This window comes from Echeneis naucrates, chromosome 21 (genome assembly GCF_900963305.1).
Source record: "Echeneis naucrates chromosome 21, fEcheNa1.1, whole genome shotgun sequence".
Classification (NCBI taxonomy): domain Eukaryota; kingdom Metazoa; phylum Chordata; class Actinopteri; order Carangiformes; family Echeneidae; genus Echeneis; species Echeneis naucrates.
The window spans coordinates 927,808-953,500 of NC_042531.1; the positions used below are offsets into that span (position 1 = coordinate 927,808).

Here is a 25,693-nt window from a genome sequence, read left to right on the forward strand (position 1 = left end):
ATAACAACAACAACAACAACAACACGTGTCGCTGTCATTCATTGACAAAACGTCCACATCTGCTTTTTAACAGCTCCACGTTTCGGACCTTTCAGTCTCAGATTTGTCCACAGACCATTTCTTCATAAAATCACTGACGGACCATGAAGCTGCTAAGAAGCTGACCAGATGAAAGTGATGCGTTCACGGTCAGTTGTAAACATAAGCTCTGGCCTTTTCATGGTCCACTGAAGAAGAAGAGGAGGGGGAGGGGGAGGGCACTGAGTCAGCTGCTGAACTCTCACTGTCACTGCACTGCGCCGCCTGTTGCCATGGTGACCTGCTACCGCCAGATACAGTGGGGAGTTTGCCGTGGAGCGTCATCAGGCGTTTTCAGGCACTTCATCGCCCTCTTCCTCATCTTCCTTTTCCTCGCCCGGTCCTGCCCCTGTAACAGTCACCATAGCAACAGGTCAGCTCACTGTGTGTCCAGGTTTTTCATATCATCACGGCTCGTGTGTGTTGCTTTGTGTGTCCAGATGTAATTATTGTTTGTGGATTTAATGCCAGATTGACGGGCCAGCAGAGGTCACTTCCTGTGAGCATGCTCAGTTAAGCAGCTCAAGTTTCCCATCCCACGAGTTCCTTGTGATAGCTAGTTCTACCAAAGTTCCTCTTATATATTAAATGAATGAATGAATTATCAATGATTTATTAATTGAATCTGTATCATAAATACACATCAGCTGGTTGAGCTCACTAATGATTTTAGGATTAACGCCCTAACACACATTTACAGGAGAGAGTGTCTGTGCTAATACAGATCAATATAAATGTGTGTATGTCGAGGTGTTCGTACCGTTCCAGGTCCGGTGATCTGCAGGCATGTCCTCCTGAGTCTGATCAGGTGGGGACTCATCTGAGTTCTGTGATTGGTCAGAGGTGTTGGACTCCAACTTCTCCTGTTCCTCTTGCTCCTTATTGGCCAGTTCTGAGCACGACAGGTTAAGTTTGCAGGAAACTGATCAAGACTGCAATCCAAAATGTTAAGTGTGTGTGTATGTGCTTATGCATACCGTGCACAGAGAGCTCTTTCCAGTGATCCTTGTTGCTGGCAATGACCCCCGACAGGTGGCGCTTCAGAGCCGGCAGGTCGATGCCCATCAGAGAAAAGTCCACTTGTCCATCATCATTGTTTCCGTGGCGACCACTGTTGTGTCTCTGCACTGAGTCCACGGTGACGGAGCCACTTCCTGTTAGACTGGAATTGAGCAGAGTTAATGGGGTTAGACTTAGGCTCAGACTCAGTGGAGCATCATGTGACTGGACTGTAGCAGTACCTGGACCTCCTGGTTCCCGACTCTCTGGCCTTCCTGTCCTCTTCGATCAGCGGACCAATCACCTTCTCTGTTGTGTCGACCAGGACACTGAAGGTCGGCTCCACGATGAAGTCGATGAAACCTGCAGCCAGACAGACAGGAAGAACACTGTTAGCTGTTCGGTTCTTCAGACCACCAGCAGATGTTCATTCACTGACAGTCTGGTGGTCTGCTCTGGTCCTTACCTATCTGTGACTGGGCGATCATAGTGGCTTTGCGATCACACAGAGGAGAAAAAGGAAGTCCGAGTTCCACCTCTTTATCCCCCTGAAGGGATGGATCAACACACTAATCAAGAACCTGACAAACTATTCATCTGTGATTGCAAAGAAGATGACCAGAGATTAATCACCACAATGGGGATTAGCTCATCTCTGATCACTGTGTGTGTGAGCACCTGTCTGAAGAACTCCTCCATCAGACTGTGAGTCCAGCGGTAGTGCAGCGGCCAGGCTTTGGCCGGATGACTGATGTCAGCAGCGTGAAGCATCAGAGACAGAACCTTCACTTTGTCTATGCTTGAGAGAGAGAGAGAAAGAAAATCGCATTCAAAATCATTCATCCCAAACTGATGATGTAAGTACAACCAACTCTGTGAAATCCCTTTAGTCTTCAGGATCTACACCCTGAAGAACCTGGATCAGCCTCCGGGGACTACGGCGACAGACTCCCTCTGATGGTCTGAGTTTATAAAATTAATTGGTGTTTATACTGAAAGAAATGATTTCCTGATGATGAAGAAACAGAAGATGCAATTACTCAGTCATCCGCTTCATTAATCTACTGATGATCTCTGAATGTAGATAAAACAGCTCAATTTTCTAATGGAGGGTCGGAGGTCAGAGTGGCAGTACTGACCTGTGTGTCTGTGTCAGGGCGTTCCTCATGGTCTTGATCTGCTGGAAGTGACAGGACATGTCTGTAGACATCACCATCTCTATAACCAGAGACCTCAGCTCCCTAATCAAAAATCAATACACACAATGAAGACGATTAGAGATCTGTCACCACAATGGAGATTAGCTCATCTCTGATCACTGTGTGTGTGTGTGTGCGCACGCACCTCCAGTCGTCCTTGTTCAGGTTGACCAGGATGTTCATGTCATCCTCAGCCATCAGACGGTAGGCGGCACTGACATGATGGTTCTCCAGCACCGACCTGTCGTTGTACAGGATGGCCACCTCTGACCTGACAGACACACAACAGTCAATGCTGCAGCCACTGTTAGCATGCTAACACACTAAACTAGTGCTTTGACTCACTAAATTTGTGTTACCTGGTGTGGATGTGGAAGTTGTTGGTGGTTCCTGTGTGTTCAAAGTCGTGAATCGCTGCAGCGAAAACCATGGCGAGAATCTCCAGCTCACTAAGCCAGTGCTGTGTGCACGCACGCACACACGCACGCACACACACACACACACACACACACACAGACACACAGACACAGTTACCTGAGTGACAAAGTGATTGTGTGTATCTGTGTGTCCTCGTGTTAGTATGTCCACTTCCTGCCTGTTACATATTGCATTTGTGTAATTGTGTATGTGTGTGTTACCATTAGCCCAGTGTGCATCATCAGGAAGTGGGCGGTTTGAGTGACATCAGCGGCGTGAATCAGATTGTGGTACGGATTCCTGTGTTTGCTGTAGCCGTTCTCCAGAGCTTCAACAAACTGCACCAGAGCCTGGACTGGGATCTGAACACAGGTAGGACAGAGAGGAGAGAGAGGACAGGTAGGAGAGAGAGGACAGAGAGAGGACAGAGAGGACAGGTAGGACAGAGAGGACAGAGAGGACAGAGAGGAGAGAGAGGACAGAGAAGAGAGAGAGGACAGGGAGGAGAGAGAGGACAGGTAGGAGAGAGAGGACAAAGAGGACAGGTAGGACAGAGAGGAGAGAGAGGAGAGAGAGGACAGGGAGGAGAGAGAGGACAGAGAGGACAGAGAAGAGAGAGAGGACAGAGAAGAGAGAGAGGACAGAGAGGAGAGAGAGGAGAGAGAGAGGACAGAGAGGAGAGAGAGAGGAGAGAGAGGAGAGAGAGGAGAGAGAGGAGAGAGAGGAGAGAGAGGAGAGAGAGAGAGGAGAGAGAGGACAGAGAAGAGAGAGAGGACAGGTAGGACAGAGAGGAGAGAGAGGAGAGAGAGGACAGAGAGGAGAGAGAGGACAGGTAGGACAGAGAGGAGAGAGAGGAGAGAGAGGACAGAGAGGAGAGAGAGGACAGAGAGGAGAGAGAGGACAGAGAGGAGAGAGAGAGAGGAGAGAGAGGAGAGAGAGAGAGGAGAGAGAGGACAGAGAAGAGAGAGAGGACAGGGAGGACAGGGAGGACAGGTAGGACAGAGAGGAGAGAGAGGAGAGAGAGAGGAAAGAGAGGACAGAGAGGAGAGAGAGGACAGAGAGGACAGAGAGGACCTAAATGATCCCATTTCTTTAAAAACCTGAAATATTGAAATGTGGGCACATTTACAGTGATATTTAGTAATTAATCATCTTTTGTTGTGTAGTAAAGACTAACTATGTAATTATGACAGTGAACATGTTGTGTTAACAGAAATAACAGCCATATCTGAGATCAGTCATGATGACAAAACCCAGGGTTGTAATTAAATGATTATGATTATATGGTGATGTCCATGAGTTCATGGGAAACTTCCTGGAAAAAGTCACCACACTGAGAAACAGATTGTGTTTCATTTAATGGTACAGCTGTTAAAAGTAACGACATCAACCAGTTTGGAAAGTCACATGTGGTCAAGGTGACGCACCAGCTGATGACAGAAAGCTAAATGAATAAATGAATGAAATAAAACAGAACAACAGCTACAGAAGACCAGGTCCACTGGAGGATGTGTCCTCTGAACTGGCTCACAGCTTCAGGCCTCATTTAGCTCCACCCATCAAAACATTAGGCTCCACCCACCCCACTGCCAAGTCAGGTCAGGTACAAAAGATCATTATTTCCAGAACCCAGATGGACCTCATAGATCCAGATCTGGCTGTGCTCTCCTCTCAGGTGCTAATGATACAAAGCTGTGTGTACCCTGAACCTGTTGACGAGGTCATAGCGGGTCAGCAGGTCGTAGACCAGGAACTTGAGGGCGTGGTCTCCGGTAGCTTCGTGGAAGGAAAAAACGTCAAAAGACCACTGATCCACTTCCTGTAAAACAAGCAGGAAAACACGGTGATGTCCCAGACTGAACCATGTGGAGCAGTGGACAGTTCAGACTCTGGATCCTGGACTAACGTGGTGTAATGTGCAGGATGTTCCAGTAGAGGGCAGTCTGGCTATTCTTATGTCCTTCCTCCTTTACCTCCCCCTTTCCTTAACTACATCTCTACCTCGCCCAGCCATCAGGAGCCCCTACTCTCATCCTCTACTTACTTCTTAACTTGTTTCCTTCATCTTCTTCCCTTCCTCCTTCTCTTGACCACTGACTTTTCCTTATCTGTCTCATATCCTTCCTTTCACTTCTTTAACCTTTCTGCTTCCTCTCCTTTTATCCTTCAACTTTATTTCTTTCCTTCCCAAGTCGCTCTCCCCCTTTCCATCCTCCTATGTCCTTACCTACTTCCCTATCGTTCCTTCTTTATCTACTTTCCTTTCTTTTACCTTTTCTCTTTCCCAGCTCTTCCTTACTTCGTCTATTCTTGTGACTACTTCTTTCTATACCTCCACCCTTCCTCTAAATTTAAATTTCCTTTCCTTGCTAACTATAACTCGTCTGGGTCTTTACTCTGTCATGAACTGCAGTTTGGAGTTCACTGGACTTCAACATCTCATCAAATGAAGGGTTAACACAATAACAATGATGTCATTTCCTGTTGGTGGGACTGCGACAATGAAACAGTCTTTACCTTCAGAACATTCAAAGCTGTGGGAGGATAGGTCAGACCCGCCATGTTGGATGTCCGTCTGTACATCCTGATGTTGCACACACACACACACACACACACACACACACACACACACACACACACACACACACACACACACACACGGGAGAAGTTATCATCATAAGTAGGGACAGTCGAATGTGTATAAACACTCTTCACACACAGACCCACTCCAACCGCCCTCCTCCACAGTGTGACAAGGATGGTTTGTTTGTCGCTATGGTGACCACCTTCTAAACACACACGGCAAAGCGGAGCCTCTGTGCGGCAGATATTTTTTGATTTCATGCGTCATTAAGCTGCGGCAGATGAACTGATATCGTTCTATCACTGCGAGTCATTTACACTCTAATGACATTGGACCTGTGATAGTTTCCTCGTGTGTGATCTCCATCTCCAGCTCGCTGCACGCTAACATCGTTACACTTCATGCTCGACCTTGTAATCACATCTGCAGTGAAGTCAGCCGGATGTTTTCAGCTGTTTATTTTGAAGTTGTTGATTGTTTTCTGTTAGTTTCTCAGACATAAATAACTATGACTGAACATCTGAATGGTTAGTTTGAGACAATCACCTGACCGGACTTTGACAGCTACCCCCACTACCTGGTCAGAAGTATGTGGACACCCACACGCTGATGGGCATCTTATCGCATCAGTGTGTTTCTGTAATTAGCCTCAAGTCTCCTGTCTTTCCACCAGATACTGAACCAGCAGCAGCATCAAGTCCAACACTCACGTTGATGATGAGCAGTTACCACTGAAGCTGATGTCCCTCCTCCTCCCTTATATTGAAGTCTATGGGAAAATGTCCCTCCTCCTCGGTAAGCGTCTTCCTGATGAGTTTATGGTTTCAGTCTCTAGTTTACAGTCTTTGATACATGATGTTCAGTTTTTAAGCAGGGGATGTTTTTACTATAATTGCATTATAATGAATTATGATTTTATTGTATTATTATTTGATACAAACTGCAGAGATTGAGCTGAACTAAAGAAAGTATGAAGGTTGTCCACATATGTTTGTCCATATTCATATGACATTTATATGAAATATGATCAGTCAGTCAGGGACGCTCCAGATTTCAGGGCCAGTTCGAGTCATTAACAGACAGGAGTAAAGATTACCTCTCCACAAAGATCCCAGCCTGCACTGCGTGGACGATGCTCCTGAATCTTGGCTTCTCCTCAGGGCGACGCTTGGCCACACCCATCTTCCTGCTGAAGGTACACGCCAGCCAATCGCGCACTTCACTGGGCACCGACTCCACCTGCAAGTCACTGAGCTCGTCCTCAGTGTCCAGCAGGCGCCTGTGAAGCGGAAACAAACTCCTGTCAGCCACAGCTTGGATCACCAGGGACAGATATATTTTCTGCACATTCATCTGCCCCCCCATCAACCCTCCTCCTTCCTTGCATTCCGTTCTTACTTCCGTCCATCCCACCTGGTCTCATCGGTGTACACAGCATCCAACATGGCAGCAGCTAGCTCCAGGTTCCTGCGGAGCTCCTGCAGATCCACAACGCCACGGTCCATCTGCTCCAGCACCCCTTTCAGCCTTACACCATACACATACACACACAAACACACTTATGTCTTAACAGAGTACACGATGTGTAACTGAGTACAATTCTACATCTGTAATAATGTTATTACTTGTTCATGAATTAAAAATGGCTTAGTATTTGAGGGTTTTTTTTTCTGTTTTTTGTTTTTTTTTTATGTATGATGATAATGATGTTGATGGTGGTGGGGGGGGCTTTGACATCGGAGCCAATAGGAGCGTCCAATGTAGCAACATGGAAATCTTCCTTTAGACTGTACAGACCTTTAAAGTTCAAATAAAGTGAATTTGAAGTGCAGTGTCTGTAGAAAGTTGCTGCTCCTGTAGTGTTTTATTGTAGTTCGCTCAGACTCCATACACCTGCTCACCGACAGAAGGAAGCCCCGCTCTTTGCCCCCACACAGCTGCTGTCCTGTTCACACCATCAGACAGGAACATGAAAATCTGTTTCCTCCAGATGGACACATGACACTGGGCCTCCTGTCAATCAGCTGACACCCACAGTTGGTAGTGGGAGCTTCTTTCAGGAAATAAACACTCGGGAGCTCACACTGTCTTTGTCAGCCAGGACGTCCCTGAGCTCAGGTAAACATAGAGCTATCTTTGATATTAATCCTCTCCCCTAAAGCCTGATTCAGAGTGGATTAATTTTTTCTGGTTGAGGTGGCATGATTTCATCATCACCTGCTCCAGTTGGTGGTTTTAATCTTGTCCTAAGTGCACAGGTGGGTAATCTCCAATCCCCACCTCTGTAATAATTTCAGATGCACTTTCCTGCCGATTTCTACGGAGTGAATTTCCTGTGATTTAAATCCTATATTTTACAGTGGAAATCTGGCTGTCATTGTTAGCTGGGAACAAGAGTGCTCATCAAATATGACGACAGCTTGTCAATGGACCTGTGAGTTTGTTTCTTAAAGCACAATCATAATTAAAAGCAGGGCTTAACAGGACTTCTATTACTTTAAACCTTCAGCTCTTCACAATGATTCAGTCTGCCATTGTGCCAACAAAGTGTTGAAAACAGCCTGATTACACTGTGTAATCTACTAAGTGTACACTGACATGGACATCATTATTATTATTATTATTATTATATAACAGGTTAAGTCCTTATCCCCTCCCTCCGACATATTCCAGTCTTCATGTGCAGAGGATGATAAGTGCATTACTATAAGTGTGAAGAAAAACCTGACGAGTCTTTGAGAAGTTCAGAATTTTTTTTCAATTCTAATGATTTAATCTTGGAGCAGAGTGCACACTTTACTACATTAGTTTCTCTGTCCCGTCCACAATTATTTTGGTTCAGCTCGAGGTTTTTCCTGTCACTGTCTCCAGGTGCTTGCTCTTGGTGGGAACTGTAACTTCCTTTTGAGCATGATGGGACCTGCTCTATTTGCAAAAAGCCTTGAGAAAACCTGAGAGAGGAGAATTGATTTGAGGAGTGGTTAAGTTACATATGAGCACACCAACTCAGAGCAGACGGGTGTCTGCTTCAAATCATAGCCAGACAGACACTTTCCTGGATGTCCTGCCCTCATTTCCTGTCTCTCTATACCGCGCAGGCTAATAAAATCTCCCAAAAGTTCTTTAGATATTTTTCCTTAATAATTCATCTCTCGAAGATGCAGTGTGGACGTGAGGGACACTCAGCAGGGACAATCAGTCCTGGCATAAGAACAAGGATCCATTTTTATTCTGCTCCTGCTGCAGGTTTGACTGTTTATAACGGAGGAGAGTGACAACAGGGAGACATTAAGACTCCACTGTGGCCAGGCATCTCTGCTGTTGCCACGGTAACCAAACACCTCCCTGTAAACTGGACGAAATCTATTTCAGTTTCCATGGTTACGGCTGGAGTCAGAATGGGGAGACGGGGCAAAAAGGGAAGTTCTAAAGACTGAAGAAGCATCAAAGAGCTTTCAGCTTCATTAGAATAAACTGTAAATACAGTTTAGCTTCCAGGAAAAAAACGTGAAAAATCAGAAGGAAACAGCTCGATACTGAAGCCGCAGAGCTGGAGGTTTAACCCTAAGTTCATATGGAGTTTTTATTTCAAATCTTTATCTGGGTTGTAACTGTTGAAAAAAAATGTATTGTGGTTTCACTTTGAAATGTTGTTGAGCAGCAGTATATAGTAAATAACCAACTGAACTTTCAAACACTGGTTTTTCCTTGTTTGAATACCTTTCTCTTGTCTTTTTTTTTTTTAACCATAGAGTAGCAGAAAATCCTAAAGTGCAATGATTTGGTGGACTCCCAGAACTGAACTGTGTTGTAGTCCGTGGGGAGGGCGTGGGCTGGGGTCATCTGTTCTTCACTTGACACAATGAAGGCGTCCAGTGAAGGAAGGTCCAAACCCAGAAAGGACTTTTCCCTAAATGTTTATGTTATAACAATTAAAAAGAAAAAGCATAAAGTCTTCATGAGTGAGAAGCTGGAAAAGTGAGTTTGAAATGTTATGGCAATAGTTGACAGCTGTTCTCCTCTAACACTTTGGCCAGTTTAACCTTGGACATTTCTCCAGTGTCCTAAACATCCTGTCCATTTGTGGGAGATGAGTCGTGGAATCAGATTGATGGAGCGTCTGTTCAATAATGTGCGATACAACTTCGTGACCTGCCTCTTTCACCAAGAAACAGGCAACACAACACATGCACACATAGATATGTTCAGTCAGACAAAGATGGAGTGGGTTTGTCTGTGCAAAAATAGACAGACGAAAAGACAGGTAATGGAGACAGACAGGTGTGTGTGGGAGGAGTGAGAGCCTCTTCAGCCCTCGACTTCAGACTGAGAGCTTCCTGTGTGTGTGTGTGTGTGTGTTTGTGTGTCTCTTACCGCTGTGATGTACTTTTATATTTCTGCCTGTAAACAGAAACAAAAACAGAGTCACTTAAATGGTCCAATCACACACTGCGTTAAGAAAGTCCTCATCATAAAATCATTGAGTCACAAGCTGACCATGTGAATAGGTGTGTGTGTGTGTATGTTCAGGAGGTCAAGGCCGAGCTCCCACGATCATTTTTGAATGGCAATCTCTTTCAGCTCTGCAGACCCCACTTATCCACCCAGTCGGCAGCTGCAGCGGCTCAGAATCACATCCAGGCTCTTTAGCTGCTTTCAGACCGTTTGTGTCCCACTGCTGCAATTTGCATGAAAATTCACTCATCATGTAACTCGGTCAAATCGGAACAGAAAAAGACATGATATACATGTTTTATGACTCAATGGGACTTGTGCTTCCTGTTGATATCATTATTCTACCATCCACTGCAAATAAATGCCCATAAGCCCACTTTAAAGATACAGAAAGAAAGCAGAGAATTTTCCTGTTCTTAGAGCACACCCTATATTTTACGAGACAAAGGAACATCTAGTAGATCTTAGACAATTTTATATCGAATCAAATCAGCATTAAGACTATTAGTTTCTGAATTCAGGCTGTGAGCATTTCTCTCTGGACCGAGATTTAGGGAAAGGCTTCCTTACCTCCACTCTGTAGTGACTTTTAAATAGTAATTGCAATTGTAATTTGTAATGTACTATCTAAAAATCCTCAATGCCTTTTACAATCGTTAACATTATTGTTTCAGCTGTCAGCTCTTTTAGCTGTAGACAGCCTTATTCCACACAATGTGAGCTGATGACTATAATGACTGCCACAGAAAACAATAATTCAAAGAGATTAAATATTTTAACTTCAAGTCCACAGACATGTAGTGACAATTTCCGGGCAGCAACCCCCCCCCCCAAAAAAGAAAAGCATTAAAAATAACTGAGACGTAATGACAGTTTGTTACCATCATTAAATGTGCAAACCCGGTTTGTGGCAAAGTGTACAGATATGACTTAATTAGTTTTCTCCACATGAGGTTTTAATTTGGTGCACTCTCTCCTCACCCTCCTGTGCGTGTTCCCACCAGGTTCTCTTCTTCCTCCTACAACCAGAGATGCAGACTGATGTTTAATGATGACTCTAAATTGCCCAAAGCCCTGAGTGTGAGTGTGAATCTATATTTTGGTTCTGCATGTTTCTATATATCATCCCTGTAATAGACTGGGTCCAGAGTCCAGCGGGGATTGGGTCTAGCCCCCTGCAACCCGGACAGATAAGAAGTATGGGTAATGGACGACTGGATGTTTGGGTCTGTGGGTCCCCAAACAAAGAGGAAATGTCAATAAAACACAGGACAGAACTCATGGTTCATGGTGAATCCACTACATGAAGCAGACCTCTGAAGACGCTCTGATTTCAGCACTACATGTAAACGCGTGGTCTGAAATTAATCAATCACAGCTGTGAGATTTGACCCCAACGGCTAATCACAGCTGTGACATGTCTCAGCTTTTAAAACTGACAGCAGGAACCTGTTATTTCACGGTCGATTAGTAATTGTAGGCTGGCCTGCGTGGGCGGGTCAGTACTGAATTACAAAGCAGAGGGTGGTGCAGAGCTTGGTGTAGATCAGGCTGCTTCACTGTGGTTTTATAGTCCAACAAAAAAACTAAAGCGTGCTGCAGAGGCAACATTGACAGGTGAGGACAGAGATAGTTTCTGGAGAGTGAGTCACCAAGCTGTCTGAAGGCGTTAGCCTGGAAAGTCATTACAGCAAATTTTGCATTGTCTGTCAATGCGATGTGATTTTTTTGTGATTATTTTTCCGACCTTTAGCTAATGGGCGTGTACTTTCACGATGCACATTTTCTTCCTTGCATTATGACTTTAGAGCATTTAAATTGTATTTTATTCTTAGACAAAGTGCTTCCCTGCATGGCTCTGTTCAAAATGGCCCACAGTGGGGGGCTTTTTGCGCTTTTTTAGTACTTAAATCTATCCACACCGCCTACATCAAGAACGCCTGGCCTGAACAACAGCAGTGCATCCATTTAAATGAAACAGTCTGATAATAAACTCTCTGCCGCACAAACACACATATGGAACAAATTAAAGATAAACTGAATAAGCCAGTGGAGAAACAGCTGGTTCTGATGGGTATTAAAAAAGATATGAATCATGGGCTGTGAACTTTACAGTTGAAGCTGAACCCACTTGAACACCAATGGTTTCTTTTGAAGCGCCGTGTTAGATGGTATCTTCACCACCGTCATAACACTAGATGAGGGATCTTTATGAATTAGGTTCATCCTACCGTAATTAGAGTTAGGGGATTAAGCTGTTCTGGAGACATGAATTTGCTTCCTATCTGTAACAAAACAGAAGAAACCATTTTTGGAGAAGGTGGAGCTGAGTAGGAGTGAGGGACAGATCCAACCTAGTCTGTACACTAGAGACTGAGTCCATAGACCAATTTGGAAAATGCATTGTATTGAAGTAACAAAGAAACTATGGGCTTGTCTGGTTTAAAAAAAGAAGACAAGAAGGCTGACAATCAAATGACAAACTGGAGGCTTCAAAAAAGCTCAGAAACTGACGAGTGAAGTCACAGTGGTTAAATCGCTCCACAAACCACATGACAGCACTTTTCATTTTGCTCCTTTCGTCACTATGTTGGCCACTGTGATGAAGTCATAATAACCTGACCTGTGGGCTCATTTCTCACAGGCCAGTCTCGTCTGCACGAAGCATGACATGAAAACAGGAGTGTAGAAGAAGAACGGTGTCTGATCCAGATCATTTTAGTCATTTTCTGGACATCAAACGAATCCCACGGCTTTCGATGTTTTATTACTCCAACAACTGAACTGTACCTGTAACTGATTTCTGTTCTAACTAACCCTAACCCTCCATAAAGAAGCTTCATGAACTTTTCAAAAGCACTTTCTATTTTCTTCTCGTTCTATAAAAAATTGGTTTGATAAAAAAAAAAAAAGAATTAGATACAAGTCGTCATTTTTTGCTGCATTTTATTACTCTGCTGTTACCATGGAAACAAGGTAGGACGACCCCCCCCCCCCCAAAAAAAAAAAAAAATCAAACTTCAATACACTTATTTGTTTTCCCTCCAAACCGAACAGACATTCATCGCTGAGCTGAACATGCTCTTTATGTCTGTACGGAGCAATTCATACGCTCGGTCCTGAGAATCTGAGACACTTATGGGCACTGTGAGCAGTCATCAACAAACACACAACAAATACTTTTTAACGTGGAACCAAATGAACACAGTTAAATCAGAAAAGTTCGGTTCACAGCTGTCCCTTTAATTGAGCATCAGAAACTGTCAGGTACAACCTTCAGATTAATTAAAGGTCCTGTAATTTTAGATCATAAAACGAGGTGATATAGTCTGACAATCACACATTAACCACGTCCCCTAATGCATCACCTGCTTTCTGGTCCATTTTCTCTTTAAAAAAAAAAATCATCATGTTGTATTGAGGACTGTAAACTTGAGACCATAAACTCATCAGAAAAACGGACATTTGGCACAAACATTTCAACACCTCAATTATTACGGTGTGCTGTAACAGGTAGATGTGGAGGTGACATTATGTAGAAAACAAGGCCTGCTGCTCTGGTGGCTGAGTGGTTAAAGAGTGCACCTAATGGGCCTCAGGCAGGAGCACACGTGAAGGACCACTTACCCCAACCCCATTACCTGTCTCTCTCAGAAGCCCAACTTCTGAGTTTTACTAAAAATAAATCTATAAATAAAAAAAAAAATAATAATAATAAAACAAAGCTCCGGTTGTTTTCTGTTGCCAAGGCAGAGCCTCTGAGGTTGTAAATTTAGCTCCTGATTTGAATTTGTTTTTTTTCCCCCACCTTTATCATTTCTGTCTCATCTAATCACTACTGACAGTTAACACATCCGCATGAATATGAATGTTTATTGCAGGATTTGGCAAATATTATGGCTTCAACTTCAATTTCTGTTGGGGATTTTTATTTATTTATTTTTTGGTCCTACAATCTTTTACTCTGTCTTGCTATTAATACAAGATGTGCTATCTGGTTGCTCCAAATACTCTTTTGACTTCATCACAATAAGCCCTCCGGCTTCGTATGGTCATAGAAAAAGATAATCCTGAGAGAGCTGAAATCAGCTTCACTTTAAAAAAAGGCTATTTCTTATCTATACCTTGAAGACATTTAGTATTCTATTTAAGTTTCTTAATATTTGGGGCCCTTTATTGAACATATTAGCGGGGGGAGTATCGACCAGGGAATTATTCAAACGGGACTCTGCTGGACAGTGCTTCAGTCCAGGATTTCAGTTTTCTAATCTTCCAGAGCTAGGCTCTGTCAGAAGGTAAGAAAATCCAGCAACCCGCAGAAAAGAAACAAGCACACAGCTACTACAAACAGACACAAAATGACCTAAAAGAGACATAAAATAATCTCAAAGAGACACAAAATTTACACAAAGGTACTAAAACCTACGGTTAATGGGCACAAAGTGGATGCAGTCAACTTGGATTAAGTGTCTCCGTCTACGTAGAAGGGTACTGGGGCCCATCTATGGCTATATCACGCTTTGCAAAAACCAAAGTGGAGAAGAGAATGCATGCAGTTTGATGGGCAGATTTATCTTTAGGTTATTTATGCTGCATATCTATGCTGAATGTAACGTATTTGTTAGTGATGTGAGGAGGAGCAAAGAGGCTGCGTCCAGGCCAATCCACCTCCTCATCTACCTCCGACTCACAGAATGTGCGAGCTCTTTAGTTCATTCCATGATAAGCTGTTTGCTGCTCATTAGACTCCAGTACAGACGTTTCAGTGCACAGCGTGTGGCGGCCATGTGCTAAGGCTCGTTCGCTCTCCCCCTCACTATCTCTGCTGCATCGCAACACTCAGCCGTTACCATGGCAACTATGGAGCACAAAAAGAAATGCTGGGTTTTTTTGTGCGTGTGTTTTTGATTTGTTTTTTTTTTACCTCATTTGCTCAGAGGCTCAGCTTCAGACAGGTGTGGTTATATCGTTCCTGCTGCAGAGTTCTCTTGTTAGTTACTGAGAAACTATCTGACAGACAAGACGTGTCATCTCATCAGACACACACCTCTCCCTCATGTTGAGTGATGTTGCTGCACACCCACTGTTCTCAACTCATTTTCTCTCGTTCATCCTCCTCAGTCTGTGCCCACATCATTGCAGCAACCAGACTGCCACACTGATGCCATTTGTAAGGTTGTCAATCTGATTCCAAAACTAACCATGACAGACCGATCACTGTTGGTTCTCACAGCAGCATCGTCAGTTATCAATCACATTATTACATTTTCATCATCAGCTGATTATGTGATCTATTTACTCACATTCCTCTCAGTCGGATCAGGACCTGGTTGTTATGGTTCTGTTCCAGACCATCTGCAAAGTCCTGAACCTGCTCAGTCTGCTGCTCCTCCTCCTCAAATTCCTGCTCCCGCTCACTCTGCTGCTGGACTTCTGTCTGCTGCTCCACAGCCCATGACATCCCCTCAGTCTGCGCCTCCTCCTCCTGCTGCTGCTCTACCACCTCATTCTGCTTGTGCTGCATCTCCTCTTCCTGGTGATGCTCCTCAATCTGCACCTGCTCCAGCTGCTGCCCCACCTCAGTCTGCTGCACCTCCTCTTCCTGTTGCATTTCTACTTCCTGCTCCTCCTCTGGCTTCTTCTCCTGCTGCTGCACTTCCTCAGGTTCTCTGTCCTCACGTTTCTGCATCTCCTCCATGTCAAGCTCTCCCGCCTGTTGCATGTGCTGCTGTTGCACCTCCTCCTCCTGTTGCTGCACGTCCTCTTCCTGCTCAGGCAGCTGCAACTCTTCCACCTCCTCGTTCATCTCAGCGTGGGTGAGGAGGTGAAGGAGGTGTCGTAGTTTTGTTTGTAGAATTGTGCTCACTGAGCAGAGTTTAGTCTCTGACCGTCCGGGTGTCTCTCAGACCAACGGAGTTGTGAAAACATCGACGCTAATCGCTGCCAGTTGGCTTCAATAAAACTTCATCCAACTTCCTGTGATGTCACCTGTCCCCCCATCCAATCCAAAACCATGAGCTACAACGTGATCTGTTAAAGATCACGGGACAAAGTATAGTGATTGTTTTTGAAAAAGTTGACAAGATCAATGAGATTGAACCACTGCCAAAGATTAAACAAGGTGATCAGCTGATGACTTCCTTCAGTTCAGCTCTGCGCTCCAGCACTGCGGCGGAAAAAGGAACCAGCTGAGTGTCCCAGAGCATTGCTGTAGCAACGCGCAGAGGAAGACGACCAGCAATAAAGACAGGATGGAATCAGAGGGAGGGAGAGGGAGAGGAAAGCAATGGAGGAGGACAAAGGAGAACCAAAGAACATTGCACAGCGTTTCCGTGGTAACTCACTAACGGTTGCTAAGAGTGATGGAATCCTGCAGCTGACGGACCATCCTCCTCTTCCTCCCTCCCAAATTCAAACGCAGATAACTTTACATTCAGACAAAACCAGCAAACAGGGAGCTTTCAGTCTGTCCTTCACTTACTCAGCAGCTGCAGGTGAGTGTACGTGCGTGCGTGTGTGTGTGTGTGTGTTGAGCCATTTCTTTGCAGAGTAAGAGAGTTGAGTATGTGTGTCGTGTTTAGACAATGATGATGTAATGTTCCTGAAAACGAGAGTCACAGAAACCTCTCTGGTCAAGTGACAGAGCCAGACAAACAGTGGTAGGTCCTGTTGGCGCCCCCCAGAGGCTCCGTGGGTCAGTACAGCCACCAAATAAAAGTTTGGGCTGGAAGGACGTCAGCAGCAGATAAATAAACAGTTGGCTTGAAAAATAATCTCTCCAAGCAAACCTATTTCAAACAATCTGAGGGGAGCAGGAGACTCTCACCTGTCTGCTAGCCTCATCATCCCACACGAATCTTTTTCTGCCTTCTGAGAAAACTACAAATAGCTAAATGCAATTATCCTGTGAATCGTTATGATTTCCTTTGACGCAAAGAAATTAGTCAGAATTGTACATCAGGAATCTGCTGTCCCGAAGACCTATTGATGAACCTGTGTAACAACAATGTTTGTCAACATCTTTCCACTGGAGACCTCCCTCAAAAATTAGCTGAACTGAGAGTATCACCTGGTAGAACACACATTTAGGCATGATGACCGTCCCAGGGGGCTACTTCCTGTCACTGTGCCTCAAACTCAGCAAAATGAGTCTGATGTAATTACTACAACCCACATACATTAATGGTATAATGGAAAAAAACTAAACCACGATGACCCTTTAAAATCCAAAGATTTGGACTCAATTCAAGTAGCAGAAGCCAATATAGCCCTGATTTGGACTTCCCAGACAAAGTACAGCTCCAGGAATACTGACACCACACTTCCCATTTATCTCTGAATTATAAAAGCTATTAGCTTCATGGTGAGATGTACTAGTAATTCAACCCAGTCTCTGCTCTAGCAGAGGCAGTTTTCCAAAGAAATGCCTCACCAGTTTGTATTCATCCCCCTCTGTGACATAGGAACAGATGCTGCTGGAGCTTACCAACACTGAATGTGGCTATGGAAGCGTTTCTCTTCTATTCAAGTATCAAACTGAAATGTATCCTGATACACAAATACAATGGATGAGGCAGAAGTAGTTGGATATTATATTCAAAGTAAGGCTTCAAAGCTTTAAATTACAGTACATGACAGGCAATTTCATCAAACACTCTTTAAAGCCTCCTGAAGAGAGGTGCAGCCTTAACAGAAGAAATGTCAGGAAGAGCATCAGAGGAGAAACCACCTCTCCTGGTCAGAGAGAAGAGAAAACCCCAATCGACAGGCCACAAGCCCTTCTCTCTTTCCCACTTCGTGTCTCTCTACACTGCCTCACATCATTTTAAAAAACAAAAGACTTGGGGTTCCCATGTGGCCAAGTGGTTAGGTCACACATCCTAAGGGTCTACTGAGTAATTTCAGTAAATCAAGGTTCTGGAGAGAGGGAGCAATGATGGTCCAGACCCAAACCCAAGGCCACATGGTGGGATCTCCAACTGTGCTGCCTGAATCTTTAATGCCTTACCAGGTCTTGGAGCTTTTTACAGCACAGTGGTTGGTCAGTCCACGGACATGCCTTCCGATACTGCACCTGATTGGATGCTGCAGATGACTTGCTTTGATTGGATGCAAAGAGTCACCTAATGGAGGGAGAGGAAGAAAAGCCTTTTACCAAGTGAAGTCAAGTGTGGCTGTCTCCCAAATTTAAGTAGCCAATCAAGCGTAAATCTACTGTGACATCGCCCATTGGTTTGGCTGACGGCCATTCTGTTTTTATTTTAAAAACTGCTGTACTGAAGAGTTGAAACTACAGACTGAGACCATAAATTCGTCATGAAAATGTTTACTGAACTAATAAATCACGGAGAAGGAGGGACATTTTCCCATAGACTTCAAAACAATCTTTTTACAATCAGTGGAGTCGCTGCCCGACACTAGCAAGATAGTACCTAGCTAACCAAGGTAAAATCAAGATGGCTGTGATCCATGAAGGTTCAGAGCTTTGTCCTTTGAACCAAGTCTTCCGAAGGATGTAACCTTGAATTGGGACGTTTCCAAGTTATCTTGGAAAACTTAAGTCCATTATGGAAAACTTTCTTTGGCCTTTTAATAATGTGATTTTACTTTGAGGGTGGACTAAACATAACACAAAAACAAATGAGACCCTACATAACTGACCAAAGAGTAAAACAATGAATTAAAGGTCACATTGAGCACTGCAGAGGCTGACAATTCCTCTCTCTCTCTGAACACAGCTGACCCTCCCAAAACCGAAGAGACGCCAGCCCTAAAAATAGACAAGGCTAAGAGGAAACTAGAGGTGAAATTAAGAGAAGCAGCAACTGGAACTGACTGAAAACACCATAGAAACTGAAAACTGCATTATTTAACTTTAATACTTTAATTTGACTTGATCTACTTGTTACACCTGAGGAAATTATGATGCTCTCTGTGTAAAATTGCAGTTAATGTGATCGAATGAATTCTATCATACATCATTTTTGGGAAAATACCTCTTCCCCTTGTGTGGATTTGTTCAGTGTAGTTGTGCCTCCCTCTGCTGGTCAGGGATTACTGGTCCTGAAATGGTTCACTGAGCCTGATGGATCTGTGTTCAGAGGGTTCAGGTTGTCTGGTTTTCACTGCACCCTCATCTGGAGTAGTCTGAATGATCCTGAATAAATCACCAGGCACTAACAAAGACATGAAGTGGGTAGAGGAGACCCAAAAGACCAGCACACTGGAAGAGGCCAGACAACAGACTTCCAGAAACATTGAACAGACTATATAAGACTAGATCAAAGATTAACAGAGATCAGAAGCTTCTGCTATTTTTCCTCCACAAGTTACAGCCAACCAAGTTGCCATCCCATCCTGACTGTCAGGCAAGTCGCCATGTGTGGTACAGTCTGTCCATCACTCAGTAACCACGGCCCCTAATGCACGCCTTGCTTTCTCTCTCCACTTTACAGAGCCAAAGTCCAGGTTCAGGTTTATATAGGATCTGTGGTCCCTAATAATGAGAGACACTTTCAGATTGAGGCAGACAGTGGAACCACAGTGAATCCACGTCCACAAACAGCAGCTCTAGTGGTCGTAAACAAGCCCTCATAGCAAAAGATGAGTCGTTTGATTGGTCACCTGGCTAATTTACTGTTAATTGGTTCTTCATAATCAGCAATAAACACTGAAGAGACAATTAGATGACCACGAGTGTGTGTGTTTCATTTTTATTCAGGTCTTTCTATGTCAAAAGGTTTTTTAGGCAACATCGTGAACAGACATTCTGTCTGAAGCTTTAATATTTAGAGATGTCACTGAAAACTATTAAATATATATATATATATATCTATATATATACACACACACACAAATACTTATTTCATTTCAGCGGATGACACAGGATTTCTAATTGTAACTGAACGTTCCTGTTCCCATTTCACAGTCTAAGATTAATACTCCTCCTCGAGTTGATAAATATGACAATAGAAAATGTATTATTTACTATGAAATAGGAAAAAGTTCTATTCATATTCCAAAGTTTTTGGAAAAGTTCAACTAGTTTGCAATCAAACTTATTTCAGAGCACAAGGTGTCCAAACTTTGACAGAGTATTTCATTTTGTTTTACTTAGGCCAAGAGGATGACCAGCATTTAAACAGAATTATAATTTTGTCTTTGCATTTGTGCACACATAACTCACTGTTAGCTACACATTACATGGAAGAATATGACAACAAGCATAGGGGGAATTTAAAATAAATGACTAAATCCACGTTTTCAGAAAAGGTACAAGCTATCACGACAGAGAGAGTGGCAGAAAATGACCGTCTGACCTGTCACTGTCTGAACCGGAGAGTCCCAATGTGGCGTCACCACCACCATGTTCCTGTCCAGAGATGAGCAGAAGGAGCCCATCTTCAGCAGAAACCACAAGAGGAGGAGGAGGACGACGGAGACTCAGTATCTCTGTGCTTCTCTACCTTTTGGAGAAACATCTTCCTACTTCCGTCCACATGCTGCTCAGCACAGCCCTTTGACAGCTGCTCCCTCTCCCTCAGACGCAGAAGTGGACTGATGTCTCTCGCCCTTTTGATCCAGGAGAGGAGGGTCAGTGTTTCTAAGAGAGAGAGACACAGACAGAGAGGGAGGGGACAGATTTTCAATTAAACTGAATTCTTCACCTGTATGAACTGACCCTCGTTTTCTGCTGTTAAACCTGTCCAAGTCTAAATCTGACAGATCATGTAATGAACATCACCATCAGTACATAACACTTTAAACTACAGAACGTTTTCCCATAGACTTCAATAGTCTGACTCCTTTAAAATTAAATATATAAACACAAACAGGTGGCGTCATTACATAACGACTGTTTCTTTATAAATCGTTAAAATAGATTTTACACTTTAAGTTGTGTCCAGCTGAGTGTTTCTGCTCGGTGAGACAAAATGGCGCCGTAGTTTTCAAAATGGCGCCCGGTCATGATGTCGGTCTGAAAAACGCGCCTTTTCACTGCCGGTACAAACGGATCTTCTGACCGGTGAACGGAGTATTGTCGGTGTGTACACGTGAAAGTGTCCGGATCCTGAGCTGATACACCGGCTGGTCTGCTGCCTCAACGTCGGCTCTCCTGCTAGTTTAGCTAACTTTAGCGCTTCAACGTTCCCGACGAATTCATAACGACTTCAAACGAGAATCTCTTCAAAAAATGTCCCAAACACGATCCTGACGACATATATGTGACTACAGTAATAAAGAAAGCTGATATTTCGTATGTTACGTTTAAAAACGTCGACATGCTCAGCAGCTGTCCACGAAGACACACGAACAGCAAACCTGTTATGGCCGCCATGATGCTGCGTTCAGGACACGTCGTCAAAGGTGGTCATAACAAAGGTCTCCTTGTTTTTCTTCTTCCTCTTCATGTTTCCTCCACCAAATATTTAAAAATAAAATTAAAAACCAACGGGTACATAAACGTGTGGACAAGTTTCCTTTGTTGTTGTTGTTGGGGTTTTTTGCCAGGAAATTCTTGCAGCTTTCGGATTTTCCCGACTGCACTTGAAAACAACAAAAATCATGGCGTCGGTAATATTACTGATGACTTTTAATACGAATTAATATGATTCTGTAACATTTAGTCTTCATGTATGAGTGCAGATAAATATAAAACAAATAGCACCAAACAGTGTCTCCGCTTTCATTGAAGTTTTTATTAAGGTTCTTATGATTAGAAATACAATTCCAGAGTTTGTGGCTACCCACTGCAAACAGCAGATGGGTCTGATTGCATATTGATGTAATGTAACAAAACACAAAGGTGACTAACAACAACAGCACCAAAGCACAAAAAGGACATCATCAATAATAACATGCAAAAATTCAATAATGTCATTTGGTCGAAAATTCTGGGCAAATAACTATCTATGTTTCTTTATTTCAATGAAAAATCCATCCAGCCTTTCTCTTCCAGCTGGAGGTATCTTGAGTTAAAACAATTTTAAGATTATTTTCAGTAAAGCTGATATTTCATTTGAACCTCACGTTCTCACCTGATGGATTAAGCCAAACCACATCCAGATCTGTCCTTCTCAGGCCAAAAAACAGACCCGACACTTGTAAAAATACAGAGATTTGTTCACACAAATGCTTCTTTTTAAGCCCTGAAGCCTTTAAACTGTCTAATTCTAAATGTTTTCCTTTAGTGCTTGGATCCATTCATCATCTGTGATTTGTAGCTCTTCAGTTGCTCCACAAAGCCAGGGTTTGGACAGGCGGCGTGCCGAGCTGACTTCACCAACGACAGGGCGTTGTCGAAGGACTGGCCATCACATGACATCAGATAGCCAATGACCACAGCCGGAGCCCGAGAGACACCGGCATTGCAGTGGACCAACACCACACCTTTCTGAGGGGGGAAAATATGTTGATGGTAGTAATTAAATTTTCTTTTTGGACACTGAGACTGCACACATTATCGCAAGCAGTTGGCTAATTACACATACACCAGGTTCGTCTTTTAGCTGTGTGTTTGGTCTCCACCCGACCCTGAGAGAAACGTAATCGGACCTACCAGTGCATAATTTCATCCAGTCTTGCCTTTTATTATGTTTGCATGTGTCTTCCTTGTAAAATAGTTTTCTTTCTACTTCAGAATCATTTTCCTGAGATACAACAGGCTAAAACTGGAACATTATCTTTTAAGGGTCAGTGATTCACCTTAAGAAGCTGCTGGGACACAAAATTTAATTTTAGTGATGCTGTCTTAACACTAGAGGGCTCCACAGACCGACAGCCAATAAGAGCTGAGCTCACCATGACCTCAAACTCCTCCACTGATGAGCTGTTTAGCTAATAGGTGGCTTGTTTGTTGGTGTCTCTGGATTCCCATTAGCTTCTCCATTACAGTTTCTGTTTTCCTCAACATGGAAGGTTTACATCACAAACTGTGGCCCAGATATCAGGATGAACCACAACAGGGCTGTGTTGAGAGCCTCAAACAAACAAGTCCACCAGACTGAGCGGCAACTGTTCAAGGATCCAGGTTTGGTCCCTTCACCACCTTTTATTTTCAACAAAAGCCAATATTTGATTCGACTGTTTGTATAAATCTGATTATTCAGCTAAAACAAGACTCAACTGGTTTTAACAAAAAATACATTGTATACAAAACTACAAAAATTTGGCAGACAGAAAAAATAAAGGCTGATGATAGTTAACTTGATACAGCTGGAAAAGATTTTATATAAATATTCAAATGGGCCTCAAATCACATCCAGGGTTTTGTCCAAAGCTTCTCTCTGAATATGTGAATCCTCTGAAGCCAGAAGTCATGTAAAAAACGAACATTTTAGCTGTAATTCAAACAGTGGCCAAAGACATGAGACCAAACTGGAATAAAGAAGCACAGAATCCGTCTCAGGTCTGTCTGGGTGAATATCTGAGCTGGAACTTTTGTTTCATTTGCTGAAAATTGTGATTTAAGGCCAAAGACACATTAAGTAATGACAACTCATTACACATGTATACGTGTCCCCGGGGTCAAGAACTGGACCACAAGATGCTGTTGTGGTGCTGGCACCCGTTGCCATGGCAACATCAATAACTGATAGTCATTACCAGCCAGATGGCCTGCTGAGTAATCTGACCCTGCACTTCAAAGTAAAAGCATCAGTTTGATAATCAGGGTTGGAATTTCCGCATACACACACACAGAACCATATCATGATGAACACACACACACACACACACACTTCCTGTAACTCTATACCCTTCATGACGGCCTAATGATTCACTGCATATATGTGTGTGTGTGTGTGTGGTGTCATGTTAAGGTGAACTGCAGGCTTCGCTGCTAAAAGCTTGTATGACACTGAGATCTGATCTGTATGCAGTTTAATAAAACATGAACAAAACTACACATCTATTATTTAAGGCAGAGGAAGAGGAGGAGGAGGACTCTTCCCTCCTTCTCACATCCTTAGATTTGTCCTCTTTGGCCCATAATCTCTTGGCATCATGGGATAGTTTCTGCTTGTCTGACCTGGTCGGCTCTTTTGTTTTCAGCAGAGCTACAGCAGCTCTCACCTTGTTCAGCTTCCAAAAGTTTTAATGGTGCAGTTCCTGCAACTGAACGTCTATCTGAAATCATGTCCTCTTCCTTTTTGTCAAAATAATGTCGGTAGTTTTGTGTTTTAAGTTTCATGTTAGTTTATCTTGTTGTCAAAAGGTTCAAGTGTTATTTTTATAATTTGATGGTTTCAGTCATTTCCAGGTTTGTTTGTTTTTTTGTTTGTTTCACATGAACCTGCACGACACTTTATCGAGAAAACAATCAATTCTTTGATTGATCAATAGCTATGAAATTGATGGATGTTGACAGAGATGTTACCTCACTGCGAGCCTGCTGGATGAATTCACAGCAGTCCTGGATGTGAAGCAGCAGATCAGCATCAGGATGATCCAGAATACTGACAGTCTTATAGATGAACAGGTCTGGAAACACGTTCTCCACACCGAAGGCCACATTCAGGATATGAGACACCTGAGGAGGAGGAGAAGCTCAGAAAAATACAGCAACACACCATGACAGTAACATCCAGGCAGGTTCATTGTTCTTTATCTTTGTCAATATTGCAGCTTTTATTTCCTTCTCAGGCCTCAGTCGTGACATTTTCATCCTTTTCCTCATTGGTCAGCTTTTATTTGCAGAATGAAATGGACTTTTCTGATACAACGGGTTTACGTGTTGCCAAGGACATTCATTGTTGTTTTCTTATTTTGCTTTGGAATACCAGGTTTCCCATCATGCTTCGAGTGAAACAAGTGGTATGATGTCTCTATGGAAACAGTGAGTTGTGTTTTTTTTTTAATAAATAGTAAACTCATAAGTAAACACTTGAATAAATAAAGAAATGAAAGCATCCTGCAGAAGGCTGAGCAGTGATAAAAGAAACTCACATTGTGTTTTCTTAGAGTCCCAAAGTCATGAGCAGCATCTTGAGAACCTACAAACACACACACACATACACAATCAGTGAAAAAGGCCCAGCTGATGTACTGATGTCTGAAACTAGAGACAAAGTCCATAAACTTATCATGTTTACTGGGAGGGAGGAGGAGGGACATTTTCCCATAGACTCCAATACATTCTTTTTTGACAGCCGGTCATCAGACCGACTGAAGGTTTAAGACTCTTCAGTATTTCACTGACCTAACAGCAGGTAGGGCTTGACAGAACCAACTTGCAGGTCCCAGGAAGTATCAGGGACGTATCCCAGCATCTTCTCGGGGGGGGCGGGGTCTTCCACCACAGTGATTGTTGAACCCTTCCAGGTCTCGATGATGCGACGGCCACTCAGTGATGTCACTCGGGTACATTGCTTCCTCAGCCTGGTCCGAGAGAAACTCTGGATCTCCTCAGTGAGGGACTGCATGACCAGACTGGACCGGACTGGACTGGACTGAACAGAACTGGACTGAACTGGACCTGGACTGGACTGGACCTGGACTGGATTGGACCGGGCTGGACTGGCTAGAACCTGAAAAATAATAGACGGTTGTGGAAAGATTTATGTGTTAGCACCAACTCAGGAGGAGATGAGCCAATGTTGTCATTCACAGAAAATATTGGTCCTTCTTTGACACAAAACTGCAGGCAGCTGTTAGATCCCCTGGTCCAACTGTACCGGTCCACAGGTAGAAAGGATGACGGTTCACGTTAATTTGTCCACCCCACAGAAATCACAATCGGAACATGAATCAGATCATGAATTACATTAACAGGGACACTGACTCTGATCTCCAGAAGTTGTACATCCGTCATAATTCTGAAAACGCTAATTAAAGGAGAAATAATCATGATATAAATTCAGATGCTTATTAAAAATCGACATTTGGTCCAAACATGGTAGCTCTGATGAAAAAGTTACTGCTCATTTCACTCAACTGCAACAATACAATCAAGTTCACAAAC

At 43.4% G+C, this 25,693-nt stretch overlaps 2 protein-coding genes across 2 annotated transcripts; both read right to left on the reverse strand.

Annotated features, from left to right (window-relative positions):
- Positions 1 to 362: 362 nt before the first annotated feature.
- pde1a (phosphodiesterase 1A, calmodulin-dependent) lies at positions 363 to 15,538 on the reverse strand. Its single transcript, XM_029530697.1, has 16 exons — positions 15,036 to 15,538; positions 9,652 to 9,678; positions 6,676 to 6,804; positions 6,374 to 6,556; positions 5,211 to 5,277; positions 4,396 to 4,512; positions 2,915 to 3,055; positions 2,636 to 2,736; positions 2,422 to 2,547; positions 2,217 to 2,318; positions 1,756 to 1,876; positions 1,544 to 1,625; positions 1,320 to 1,440; positions 1,056 to 1,240; positions 839 to 970; positions 363 to 427 (listed from the first exon to the last, which is right to left on the reverse strand). Exons 1-16 carry the CDS (start codon positions 15,536 to 15,538, stop codon positions 363 to 365), a joined length of 2,202 nt encoding a protein of 733 aa, XP_029386557.1.
- Positions 15,539 to 21,917: 6,379 nt separating this feature from the next.
- On the reverse strand, positions 21,918 to 25,154 carry dusp19a (dual specificity phosphatase 19a). The gene is made up of 4 exons (XM_029529941.1): positions 24,932 to 25,154; positions 24,679 to 24,725; positions 24,110 to 24,262; positions 21,918 to 22,126 (listed from the first exon to the last, which is right to left on the reverse strand). The coding sequence occupies exons 1-4, from the start codon at positions 25,152 to 25,154 to the stop codon at positions 21,920 to 21,922; spliced, it is 630 nt and encodes a 209-aa protein (XP_029385801.1). The 3' UTR covers positions 21,918 to 21,919.
- Between the last annotated feature and the right edge of the window lie 539 nt (positions 25,155 to 25,693).